At 40.5% G+C, this 14,033-nt stretch overlaps 1 protein-coding gene across 8 annotated transcripts in view; it reads left to right on the top strand.

The window, feature by feature from the left end:
* Nucleotides 1-13,668, top strand: part of LOC148012202 (RING/U-box superfamily protein) — a 60,989-nt gene extending 47,321 nt beyond the window's left edge. For all 8 annotated transcript variants that reach the window (XM_087669487.1, XM_087669486.1, XM_087669484.1 and 5 more), the window contains 5 exons: nt 10,713-10,940; nt 11,111-11,193; nt 11,304-11,403; nt 13,108-13,209; nt 13,315-13,668. In XM_087669487.1, coding sequence (XP_087525613.1) covers nt 10,713-10,940; nt 11,111-11,193; nt 11,304-11,403; nt 13,108-13,209; nt 13,315-13,374 — 573 coding nt within the window. In that variant the 3' untranslated portion in view covers nt 13,375-13,668. The remainder of the gene's footprint in view (nt 1-10,712; nt 10,941-11,110; nt 11,194-11,303; nt 11,404-13,107; nt 13,210-13,314) is intronic.
* The last annotated feature ends 365 nt before the right edge of the window (nt 13,669-14,033 follow it).

Below are 14,033 nucleotides of genomic sequence, written 5' to 3'. Positions count from 1 at the left end.
GAGATTGACGAAATCGTGCGATGCGCGATCGCTGTTTTCAGACAGTGAACAACACTCCGAAGGGGGAGATGAAGGAGCGATCTGGTAGAATTCTAGTCAGGTGTGCTAGTATTTTACCCCACTTTCGGAGCCAATAGAAGCATCAGATTGGTGATCTGAGCAGCATAGAGGAAGGTATTATTTTATAGATGTTTTTGTCTATTAGAGTTATATCTTTTCATAATGGTGAAAGAAATTGATAGGCTTCATCTCTGTTAGTATTTTTTTACATTTTCTAATTCTTTTTTTCGAGTATTTTTCTATGTCTTCAATTTCTTCAAACCCCTTCTTTTCTGCTTACTCCTCTCCCTAAATCTACCTTCACCATGCTGTCTCTTATCTTCAAGAACTTAGCTTGAAACATTCAACCCTTCTCTTATCTCTACCATCTCCGGAGTCTAAGCTCTTGAACCCCCATACATTCTTCTTGCTAAACCCTTGTAGTAATCTTTAACCCTACGCGTTGCGACACCAGAGTTTTGGAGTTTTGGCCAAATTTTGAAAATGGGAAAACAACTTTTCAAATTGTACGCTAAAATAAATACAGTATTATGTGGGTATGTAAATATAGCAATGTCTATAACAACATGTACCCAACTTTCATGCAAAACTTTAAGTCTTGATGTCATATGATTGAAATCATGATTCATTACATATGTCACGACTCATGAGTGAAGATTAAGGAGTCAAGGCTGAGGACTCAATGGTTCAAACCTAAGACAACTTAACACAATTAAGACTTAATTTTCAAAACTTAAGGCAACAAAATGAATTAGAATTTATGACTCATGAATAATCTATGATCTAAAGAGCAGTGAAGATTGACATCAAGAACAATGAAACAAGAATCAAGATGCATAATAATACAATGATACATGTAACTATATCATGTGAATAATCTGTCAAAACTCCAAAGTCTAGTGAGACTATAAGTATCAGTATCAATTAACAACTGGCAACTGTAGTTTGGACTCTGCACTGCTAAATTGACTACTGTATATCACGAGTCATGACTTATGACTCATCTAGACTCTGAGAATCTATACACCATCTCCTCGTCCGACTCTGAGAACCTTGATCAAGAAGTTGATGAAGCGGTTTAAGCCTCATCCCCAGACTCTGGCTCAGACTTTGCCTGTGATGCATAACCATGTGTGACTCTCACTCTATCCCTTCTCTGTGCACGAGTCTTATGCATTGGTGCCAATAGCTTTTCATAGAGCATGGAGTAGATATCCTGCTTCTCTTGTGGTATCTGTGGAATGTCACGTACCTTCTTTATATCAACCTTGTCAACATTCACATGTAAAGGTGAACGAGTAAAGATATATAATATGAGAGGAGATTCAATATGTTCAATGTTTATACATATCACAATTTACAATTCAACTTCCAAGCAAATTAGCAATGTCAAGTGTCAAGGACTCAAGGTTAAAAAGTTAATTATATATATAATACTAATTATTACCAATTTACTTGTGAAGGCTCAGGGAACAGAGCGGTCCTCCCAAGAAGCTGGAGATTGCAATGGTAAAACACTAAACGCTTCAGTTGGGCAGTTATGAGCTTGTTACTCTTTTTGGTGTGGTAGAGGGCCCATATGCTCCAGTTCCTCTCAACGGGCTCTGAACTACAATCTTACGAGAGGAGCTAAATGGCAATGCGTTTCTATTCAAATTTAAGAGATTGAGGTTAAGGAATTGGCAATTGCTAATATGTAAGTCGCAAAATCAACATTTAAGTTGGCAATAGATTATAGAATCTGTTACCTAGGTTGCATAATGGATTAGATAATCAAGATTCAAAATATAAAAGTCACCAGTCACATACCAAAGTAGGAGCACAATTGTCGTATTTCTCTCACTAAGAGACAAGCTGAAGCTGTGTCTCTCGAAGCCTAGCCGTGGGTGGTCAAAATGAAGAGAATGATCGCAGAATACCAATAGATATTCTCTACTCTCCTCATCATATCTATATCATTCCTTTTGAGGCGCCTCATGTACTCCATGAAGCCCTCTTAACTTCTCGCTAGTAAACTACTCCTTGCTGCGCCAAAGGGGATGCAGGATATGTGCGACAACATGGATTGGTTAATGGAACCAATTTCATCGTGCATTCCATACTACACGAATCTCATCAAACCTTCCAAGCAAAGGATAATAGATCATAGATAACATAAGTTAAAGACTTAGAAGTTAGAATAATGATCAATCATCAAGGAGTCATTTATACCAAATAATTACATGTGTAAAAGTTAAACAAAAACTTACGTATCTTGGGGCAAAAAGCTGTTGCGAGGCAAGGTCTCGCCAATTTTATCCATATATTCATATAGAAGTCCTAAAGTACTTCTCTTCATATCATTGATGCACAATACAATGTAAATAAGAGTGAGACTTTTCACCAATGCCTTTGCCTCAACCCACCAACTCATTTAAAATATTGTGCCTAAAAGCAAGAGTCTTTGGAGATTCTCTCTCTTCATGCAAGCCATTCCTGGCATGCAATGGTCTGTATCAAATATGGATGGACCCGTATCAAACTCTCCAATACAATAAACATATAAGCAAATGCCACGAGGACATGTAATTTTGAAACCTCACTTAACATGTGGATTGATTTCTAATCACATGATTAAGTAAATGTTGCACAGGTGAGGTGCAACTGGGGTTAAAGTAAATTTATGAGTCCGGGACTCGAAGAAACCACGGGATGTCAAAGGCAAAAGTTGCTGTAAGTTATGCCGCATAGGTACTTGGTGGTATCTGGTGCCAATTGTTGGTCTAGGTTATCCATTTGGCCATAAGTGTCAGTTGGGACACTAGAGAAGTGGCGTTTAATGGTACCTAATGTCAATTTGATGTTCAAAGATGGCGTAGAGACACTCGGGAATGGAAGTTACCTAGCCAATTTAATTATTGGCTAGTGAGATTATTTTTCAGGGCACCAAAATAATTATTAGATTACTTTTCAATATTTTAAGGCTGAAAATTAATATTTAATCATGAAAAATGTTGGAAAAACCATTTGGGAAGGTTGCCACTTGTGAAAAATGCCTATGCAAGATTGAAAAAAGTCTTTAGAGGCTGGAGAGAGACATTTCTATAAATTCAGCTTGCAAGAGAGAGGGAGGGGAGGCTGCTGGTCTGATTTGCAGCTATTGGAGGACCTTTGGAGGTAGCCAAGGGCAAGAAAAGACCAATCAACAGCATGTGATAGTATCTACAGGGTGTTGAGATGGAGCAGCAGCAGTAATTGATTGATTTTTTTCAGTACTTTGCATCTACAAGTTGTTGTGGTAGGGCAACAGTTGCATTTGACTGATTTTTAGTCATTCTTCGCGACAAAACTCTGAATTTTTCTCTCTACAGCTTTCCCTCTCATCTCCTACCCATTTCACAGCCTTGCTTCGAAGATCTCAGCATTTGGACCCTTGGAGGTTGAGAAATTGCAAATTTCTCTGCTGTAAGTCCTAATTTACAACAGAAATTAGGGTTTAGCAACAGCCTTGGGAAGCGTGTCAGAAATTGGAAGCTCCAAGACTTGGATTTAACAAGGTCTGAAGGTGAATTTCAGTTGAATTCAGGTGGAAGACTAGCTAGCCATTGAATTTGGGGCATTTTCATTGTCCATGAAGTGGGTGAAGGCCAATTAAGTGCCCGAATCAAGGGGCAAAATAGATTGAAGACTTGCTGGTCACTTTGGACAAGAAGGGGAGTTGAAATACTGAAAGGGATTGGAAGAATCCCATTGTAAATCATTTTTTCAATAAAGCTAAAGAAATACCGAAAGGGGCGCCAATTTTGGGGCCAATTGGGTGTAGATAAATTTGTATTTTCAAATTTGTGTTAATTGTTTGCTGTTGTAATTAAGTTGTAATCAAGGATTTACCACCCATCCACGGAAGGAAGGTTGGTTTCATCAAATCTAGTGGTAGAGGGCTTTAATAGCTTAAGTGTGCTATTAGCTTGAAACATGCTTGTGATGGATGGCCTCTTTTTCACAAATTTTACCATGCTTGTTGCCATCTTGAAAATGTCATCCACCCAATATATTTGCCCAACATCTTCAATAAGCAAGTCAAGGCAATGGGATGCACATGGAGTCCATACTATGCTAGGAAACTCCTCCTTAAGCATCGTCTCATAGACACACAATTGCTTCTATTATTTGTCACCACTTGCACTACATTTTGGACTCCTAAATAAAAGCACCTGTGATGGTAAGGCGTAAGGCAGAGGCATCGATGGCCTTAATGAACATGGTGTTTTTAATTGAAGACACCAAAACAATGTAAACATTCCTTCAGTGCATATTCGACCATCCATTGCATAATATTGTGTATCCATATTTTATCCATGTCTCCTTCAAGGGCTCCAATTGAGTCTCTATGGATGCTTTCACCTTTCGAAGCCCTTGTGTGCGTAATGCATTTGCGGATGGGCCTTCCCACTCACACCCTATGCAGCTTACGACCCTAATTTGTCTTCTTTCATTGATGTGTAGTGGCCATATTGAAAGGGATAGCACACCGAATAAATAAGCGTGTGAGTTCCTTAGCTGTCTCCACAATTGCTTGCCTTTGAAGTCTTGCATGGACACTTGCACCATGCAAGGAGTCCTTTTGCCCACCACTACTAGAAGATGGCAACGAGGTTCTTTTTGCACTTGGACTCGATACGGATATGGATGCACTTTTTTTTGATGGGCCACTGGCACCTCCAATTTGGCTAGCGCCATTAGGCCTGCTAGCCTCTCTTTGCCTCACTTGTGTTTCATTAGCCCGGTGTGGTGTTGGATGAGAGGATTCATCCTCTTCTAGCTCAATACCCATACGCTTTCGGCGCCAAAGATAGAGACTTACTGTCACTTCTGCCAATATATTTGTGCAAGGCCTGATGTCTTTGTTGGGAATGCATGCCAAGTGGTCTTTTATGTGCATTACGCTCCATGATTTCTCCAATTCACAATAGTTACACCGCTACTGTTTTGATCCGCTAGAGCCCTCGTATCCCTAGATTGGAGTGACGTGTCTCCAATATGGGTCCGGCGCCATGATATGATGATTATGGAAAGAAGAAAGAAGAAAGAAGAAAGAAGAAGAGGAAGAGGAAGAGGAAGAGGAAGAGGAAGAGGAAGAAGAAGAAGCAACAACAACAACAGACTTAGAAGAAGCAGAAGCAGAAGCATAAGAAAAAGCAGAAGCAAAAGCAATAGAAGCAGAAGAAGGAGAAGACGAAGCAAGAAGAAGCAGAAGGAGAAGCAGATAAAGAAGAAGCAGAAGCAGAAGAAGACGTAGAAGAAGAAGAAGGAGAAGCAGAAAAAGCAGAAGGAGAAGGAGAAGCAAGAAGAAGTAGAAGCAAAAGCAAGAAGGAGAAACAGCAAGAAGAAGTAAGAAGCAAGAATAAGAAACAACAAGAAAGAAGCAAGAAGAAGCAGAAGCAAGAAGAAGCAGAAGCAAGAAGAAAGAAGCAGAAGCAAGAAGAAGAAGAAGAATGAGCTGTGTCGTAGTGCATTGATAGCTCCACTCTCCACCTGTGACAAAGTCCCTTGCTATGCCTCCGGCTATCTTGTAAATACTTTCTTGCTATGAATAGGACATGCCGCCCTCAAGATTGGCCCTTGTGCCCCGTGACGTGTTGAGATATCAAGATGGCAATATTGGGCAAAGGGAGGAGGAGGAGGAGGAGGAGGAGGAGGAGGAGGAGGAGGAGGAGGAGGAGGAGGAGGAGGAGGAGGAGGAGGAGGAGGAGGAGGAGGAGGAGGAGGAGGAGGAGGAGGAGGAGCAGCAGCAGCAGCAGCAGCAACAGAAGGAGAAGAAGGAGAAGTAGAAGCAGAAGGAGAAGGAGAAGGAGCATAAGCAGAAGCAAAAGAAGAAAAAGAAGAAGAAGAAGAAGAAGAAGAAGAAGGGAGCAGGAGGGGGAGGGGGAGGGGGAGAAGAAGAAGAAGAAGAAGAAGAAGAAGAAGAAGAAGAAGGGAGCAGGAGGGGGAGGGGGAGGGCGAGGGGGAGAAGAAGAAGAAGAAGAAGAAGAAGAAGGGAATGGATTATGGGAAGAGGAAGAAGAAGAGGAAAAAGAAGAAGAAGAAGAAGAAGAAGAGGAAGAGGAAGAGGAAGAAGGGGAGGACTCAGGAGGAGGTGGGAGCTGGAGGTCCGAGGGGAGGCAGGAGCTAGAGTGAACACGATGCCGTCTATATTGAAGCCTGGAACCGGACTCAAATCGTGATTTGGTGCGCTGGATAGCTAGCATTGAAACGGGCCGTAGGATCACAAAACGGTGGTCTGCCCCAGTCCAAAACGGCCGGTCCGTTTCGGAGCTGCCGAAACAGTGTTTCGAGATACTATGGATACTAAATGTGAGATCTAGCTATGGAGGAGAGAGAAATGAGAGACAATAGCCAATCATTGACATGCACCTGTGGCCCTCTAGCCTAGTTGGCCTTTGATGCTATTGGTAGAGTCATCACTTCATGGGATTGCAAGTATCTTAGTTCTATCTTCCATCTTGCAAATGTGCCTTCTTCCTCAGGGGCCAAACATTAGCGATCCAATCCCTTCATGGTATCGGGAGACTTCTTTGAAGATGGTGTATTGGAGACATTGGCAGCAAAGGCCAAGGCCCATGCCATAAAATCTTGTCAAGACTCTTGATCCTTTGTGAAGTGGCTCGTCTAGCTCCGGTGTGCCTCTTGCACTCTTGTTCTTTTGCTGAATTTGTTGTATATGGTTTATGCATGATGGCCTAGAGCCATTGTGCATCTTGTAGTCTTGTAGTCTTGGAACTTTTTTTCATAATTAATACAATTACCTACTACGAAAAAAAAAAGATAGTGAGAATGAGAGCAGAAGAGAGAGTGGGAGTTCTCTTCCAACATTACAATTGATTGCCAAGTACTAGATAGAAGTACAACAAAGTTCTATGATTGACGTGACTAACCTTCCACACACTAACTAGAGTGAAATTAACTAACTCTAGGGCCTAGTGTCACCACATTAAAGTCCCAAGACACAAGGTGTCCACACCACACTTTGACACTCTTTAAGTGTCCATACACCACACAAATTACATTGGACACTACCTTGAATTGACAAATTCTAACAAGAGAGAAGAAAATGAAGTGGTAATTAACTAACTGTAGGGCCTAGTGTCACCACATTAAAGTTCTAAGACACAAGGTGTCCACACCTCACTTTGACCCTCTTTAAGTGTCCACACACCACACAAATTACATTGGGCACCACCGCGAATTAGCAAATTCTAACAAGGAAGAGAGAAGAGAATGAAGTGATCATTTGCACTGAATCTGAATGGAAGGCTGAATGCAATGGCAGATTGATCAGTCCTTGCATACATCCCAAGTTGTCAGTGAGGGCACTAGATCATGTTGATATAGCTGCATAGATTGCGAAAAAATTGGCACAAATCCCAACTGACTTGCACAAAGAATACACACCCTAGCCACTGAAAAATAAATGCAAACAACTAGTGCCAGTGTGAACACACCCTAAACGCACTTAAAAAGAAATGCACACAAAACAGAATGGTTTGAAATAGGTAGGGCTCTCCATCTTTGTCAGACTCTTAACTAAGCTCACAACCAAGAGATGACACACTAACAAAATATAGGTTAGCACCCTCTCTCTGATCGTGGGATTGTTTGAAGACCCAAAGAACTCATGCGATGAACCATAGAAGCTTGAGATGAAAGCTTTGGAAAGAGATCAGCTTTGGAAAGAGATCAGCCCAGTCACCCATTTCACACCAATGACATTCCGCTTCCTTAGACTCAAAATCAACTCCCAAATCTGATTACGATCGATGGAATCGAGCTTCTTGTGCATAGCACAGTGCCATACATCCTGTGCAAGAGCCTCATCAATAGTAGTAGGCTCATAATCCTATAGAACGAGGCAATAAGGGTATAGTTCATGCAGGGTAAACTATTTTACTTGGTTGGTATCCAAGTTGTTCTATGTGGACAGTTGGTATAGTAAATGTTACCACTTAATCTTGAACATTGGATACCCAATTGGCCCCTAAATTGGCGCCCCTTGCGGTTTATCTTTAACTTCTATTGCGAAAGGCTGAAGTACAATGAGGTCCAGCTTGATCCCCTCCAATCTTCAATACATCTTACTATCCATAACAACGAGTAAGCCTTTCAAACCAATCTGACCCTTGGTTTGCTTGGGGATTGGCCTTCACTTTGCTCTTTGAGATAGATTCTGCTCCAAACTTAATTTTGATTGGTTGGCCTCTTGTCATTCTTTGAAATCCCCAAATTTTAGCTATTGAATTTCAAGTACTAGGCACTAAATTTTGAGCATTCTTCACAAGGTGGCTTGTGAACCCTAATTTCTGCTGTAAATTAGGATTTAGCAGCAGACGTTCTTCAATTTCACCGTGTTGGGATTGAAATTGGTTGAGATCTCTTGAGGGAAGTTGTGGATTAGTCGAGAGAATAGAGAGGAAATTGAAGAGAGAAATTTCAGAGTTTCATAGCCAAAATTGGCTGAAATTTAATCCTGCCCTGCTGTGAATGACTGATTGATTATAGCCCACAATCAACTAGAGCCCCATATGTAGTCACTTGCCCTTGTAGGGCCCAAAACTGCTGTCACTTACCTGTAGACAACCTATAGGGGTTGTCACTTGCCTTCAATGGCCTCTTGACCAGCTAGGGGCAACTCTCTAATAGCTTCCAATGACTCGGCTGATCACCAATGGCTGGAAAATTGAAGCAGTAGCTCACTCTCTTCCTCTCCCAACCTCCATCATGTTGGAATGAGGCTCGAACAGCCTCTGATAGTCTTTTCCTCACTTGCATGGGCAAGTTTTGCTAAGTGGCAGCCTTCTAAATGCATTTTTCAAGCCCAATAAAATTACTTTCAGAATATTAATTCTGAAAACTAATTCTATTATGAGTTCATTCTAAAAAAAATGATTTTATCAACCAGCAATTAAATTGGCCAGGCCAAATTGTCATCCAAGTATCCTTGAGCATTTATAAGTCCTTGGATGGGCATTAATTAATTAATTAATTAATGTCTAGTTCCTAATGTCACCATTGACATTTATGGCTAATAAAATCTACTAGGCCAAGATGTGATACCAGCTACCACCTAGTACTTGTCAAGTACAAATAATCACATCTTTTGCCTTTGACACCCACTGATTTCTCAGGGTCCTTGGGTCGTCATTGTGAAATAACTAACTTGCACATTACATCTGCACCTCACATTTTCACAATTGATTAATGCACAATCGATTAATGCTTAATCAAATGCTAAGCAAAGCATCAAATTTGAAGTCCTTATGACAATCTATCTTTAAGTTGCACATTTTATGTGTGTGAGCTGATTTTATATATAATTTTATATGTATTTTTTTTAATGAACATACAAAACAACGTATTCTATCCTTAAAATTTATGTGTACATTCCATACCATGCATAATGTGTGGTACTAAACATATGAAACCACCCTGATATGAGTAGTACAATCGTATGGTGTGACTAGTTAGCTGGAAATCCCTCACAAACTGCCCTATTAAAAGTACAAGCCAACATTGGTGCATTATCACAAGCATTGCAAAGTGATTTGCCACTAAGCCATCATGATCATGAGTTGTCACATTCTTTAACCTCTATATGGCATGCTTCACTCTCTTTTTTGTGAAAGAAATGCAATACGTTAGCCTAGAGACTGAGGAGAGGGGCACATGGTCTTGACCTGGAACATCATAAAACGTACAAGCATATGGCAGTCATTATAGGCCTAGGGATTCACCCCAAACCCTAACTGTAAAATCACACACCCAAAAAAAAAAAACCCCACCACACACACACACACACACAGGTCTGTTCACACACTCAGGTGGTAGATAACTAGCAGAGTTGTCATACAGGTACTCAGATGATAAACTTTGAACAAGTTGTATCAAGTTGATTTCTTGCTTGTTGAAGTTGGATCTTGTAAGTATAGACTGTGGTTTCAGTCTGATACTTGCATTTGAGCTAGCATCAATAAGCTAGTTGTAGCTATGCTTGTTGTTAGACAGCCATGCAGGTGCTAGTGCCTTATCGAGGTTTTGTTGTTTATTAGCAGAAGTCTTTATTCTTAGTGCATATAGTGTGGTCTAGTTGGCAAATAACTTATGCAGATTGAAACCCTCGATTGTCTAGGTTTTGGGTTTGGTACCCTAATGACAGCATCTCATACATGACACTTAGTGACTGCCTCTATCTCGACTTTTGCTATGTATCTAGATTAACTCCCTGTCTGTACTTGTGCCTTTGTGCTCTTCATTCCCACACCCTTCCTTTTCTATTCTTTGATAGAATAAATTCACACTTGTACATGAGTTTGTGTAACTTTACAAGTAAGTGTTTCCTCCAAGATGGGTTTTTTCATTGGATTGCTTGGTGCTAATGTTAATGGGTCTAAGAGTCGTGTGTGTATATTTTGTATTAAACTTGTGCTTCTTCTACCCAAAGATGATTGCACGAGCATGGGTATTGAAAAGCAAGTTGTATATGATGCTTCATTAAACTTTGAATGTGTTATAGTAATTTGAAACTTATCACAAATCAAATACCAATTCATTGAAAGAGCTACTGTGCACCTCTGCTCAAACAGACTTATGTTTGTCTCTTTTCTTGAACAACCTGACAGGCAAACGTTTCAGCATTGCAAGCAGTCAGAAGACAGATGCAAAGGTTTATGCCTTCAATAAACTCTGTGTCTGCAAGGTCCCCTTCTGTGTCTACGAGATCAAGGCTCATAAGAAATATGCAAAATAGAAGTCATAATCAACAAAGGAGGGGTTATCATCTGGGAGGAAGGGATTCAAACATTGATGGAAGTCATCTCCATTTTCCTGATGGAGTCGATTTAGATACTGTAAAGTCGTTGACCTAAGATGATGATGTTATAACTCTGGTGATTTCTGCCAAATATTTAAGTGAATGTGCTCAGTGTGTTTTTGGCTATTCTAGGAATTCTTGTAACAAGACTTATAATCTAGCTGGCATGCCCATTTTTTTCTATTGAAACCCATCTGCATTTTGCAGAGGTTAGACATCCTTGCAGTGCTGGAGTCTGCGTTACAAGGCACATCTCCTTTGTTGGAGCAAGTTGATCGAGATTTCAATGAGTTCTCTCTCAACCGTGCTCTCGCTTATTTTTTTTACAAGCAACTGTAGTAAAATGTGGGATTTATCAAAGTTTTATGCAGATATTTGACGACTTATATTTGCATGACAGAGGTGACTATGAAATGTTACTTGCTTTGGATGATGCTAATACTCGGCGAAATGGTGCTTCAGTTGACAGAATAGAGCAGCTACCAGTGTCAGTAATTCAGGTAGATGTTGGTTAAAGGACTTAGAAGGATGCTTCTTTTGGACTGTAGAAAGATGCATGTTTGGGATATCCCACCCTGGAGAATAGTGCAGTTGCTGTTTTAATGCAAGTGGTTCATGCATTACATGAAGGCTGCCTCAATGACAGCCCTTTTACCAGGTGGTGAAGTCAACTATTTTGATCTGCTTTTATCTAGTATGTGGAGTCTCCTTATGACACAGTTTTCTCTTTTGCTTTGTGAGGAATAGTACATCAAGACAACATTTCCTGAGGGAGAAGCAGGTGAAGGAAGTCTAGTGCTATGAGGAGAAACTTGAGATACTAGGAGAAGTTGTGTTACAAGAGAGAGAGAGAGAGAGAGAGAGAGAGAGAGAGAGAGAGATTTATGAGAATGGATTTAGAAACACTCATAAATGTATACGGACAAAACGATAATTCAAGCCAGGTTGAGTAGGTTTTATTGAACAGTTCAAGAGTGTATATACACTACTTGAAAGATGAGAGAAGAGAGAATTATAATAAAAGATATGTCAAGCATGTTGCATAGGTTGTGTAATGTAGTGTGTCTAGCACTCTCTTGGTGCACAATTCTTGCTGAGTTTGAGGACACATGAAGTGATTCAGGCTTTCATAGATCAACAGGGTATTCAAGCTAGTCACACAACTCAATATTGGACGTGTTATTTTCCTTGAAATCATTACCATTGCTTTGATCTCCATCAATCTGGCTCTCTATATTAGCCTGATTGTGCTTGCAACTTGTTTTCAAGCGAGTTGTATGTTCTTGTGAGGCTGCGCAGTTGATTTGGAGGGAGCTTGTACTATACTCCATTGCATGGAGCCCAGCCTTGGGCCCATCACCTGGTGTGCTTTCTGCTGGCAGGCAGAGAGTCAAAGACATCACCTATTCTATGAGGTGGAGATGCAGGCCACCATCTTTATCATTGAGACTGGCTTGTGTGCAGTTGTAGTCCTGGAGGCTCTGCCGCAGCTTCTAGGTAGTCGTAACTGGAGCCTTCTCCATCACGATTAGAGGTGTGGGAGATTATTAGCAGCCTCACAGTTACATGTAGGGTTGCTTTAGTCTGTTTTTCAGCCTGCAGGATGATAACCCACTCCTTCCTGGCTTCTTTCCCTCACTCCCCCATAGACTTCCTTGAAAGGCCTTGTTATATGTGATGCAATCTGATTTGCATCCAGTCCAGCTGGACTGTTGAGCATCTGTACTTCATCGTATACTTTACTTTTGAGTAGTATAATTAGCCATGATTTGAGGCATGGGAGATTATTGGCATCTTGAGAAGGCCCGCTGTGAGTTGGTCTTCAGTGGTCAGAGCTTCTTGGTGTATGCCACTTTGGTGGAACTCTGGTCATCCACAGAGGCTACTGGGAGTAGATTCAGGGGGACTGGGCATCGACGGGACCTTTGGCAGCAGTTCCTTGGGGCGTAGGATTTCTTTAGCCGTTCTTCCTAGAAAATCACCACCAAATCCATACTCGCTATCTGATTATTTGTTGTATTACATAGATCATACTTACATTGGCTGGTTTGTGTGAATGTGCTGGTTGTTTTAAAGTTAGTCATGTGAAGAATTAGATTGCTCACCATGTATGTATATTTGCCAAGAAAATAGTTTGTTAATATGTTGAAAAAAGTTTCAGCAGTCCTGTCAACATTAATTGATTTAATTTTATCATTGGCCAGCCTTCAGATGTATATGAGGAGATTTGCTCTATTTGTTTGGAGAGACCAATTGTAAATGAGATAGTCCGACGGCTTCCTTGTATGCATGGGTTTCATCAGCAGGTTTGATTTCTTTACTTTTCATGTCCTGATTAAGAGCACTGTTCTCTAAATCACCACATTTTTCCATGACTATAGTTGACTTACGGACTTGTCAATTATTGTTAGTGCATTGATGTATGGCTGGAGCAACAAGCAAATTGTCCCATCTGCAAAGTCTCCATTTGAATTAAGAGATCGTGAAGTTGAGCAGCTGCTGACTGGAAACTTTTGAGGCACCTGAGTTGAAGACTTTGTATTTCGAGTACCTTTTGATGCCTCTAATCAGGACTTATTAATCAGCAGCAAATTTACCATCTTGCCCCTGAGAACCATGGGCAATATTTTTTTTCATATGAGCTTTCAGAAAATTCTCATATATGATTTGGTTTTTATAAAGCCAAGTTGCAGAATTGCATGATTTGCAAGAGAGTTCTTTTTCACGTGTCCTAAGCCTTATTATTGAAATATCTTCAGAGGCTATCTGAATTCAAGTCACCGTTTCTGAAGTACGTGGATAAGATACATGGTTGCTTTCCAAATTCTTTCTGGAGAAGAGATATGATTGCTTTAACTCGGTTCTTATTGAAGTGGATAAGTGATATGGTTGTTTTTGGAATTCTTTCTGAATTAGAGGTATGATTGCTTTAACTTGGTTCTTATTTTAGGCTTTTGCCAACCGGTTTGATGTACTAATTCTACTTGCACACCGAAAGGACACACTTTAGTTTTTGTTTGGGGGAGGGGGAGGGGGGATGAGTAAAAATCAGAATTTATTTTAAACATTGGAAAACACATTAAAGTGCTGCTGATTCACGTCTGCCTGCAGATGCACTTGCAAATTGATG

Source organism: Lygodium microphyllum, chromosome 27, assembly GCF_053477565.2.
Source record: "Lygodium microphyllum isolate KBCC chromosome 27, Lygodium_microphyllum_v1.1.10, whole genome shotgun sequence".
NCBI classification, from domain to species: Eukaryota; Viridiplantae; Streptophyta; class Polypodiopsida; order Schizaeales; family Lygodiaceae; genus Lygodium; species Lygodium microphyllum.
This window is presented reverse-complemented; position numbering and strand designations above follow the sequence as displayed.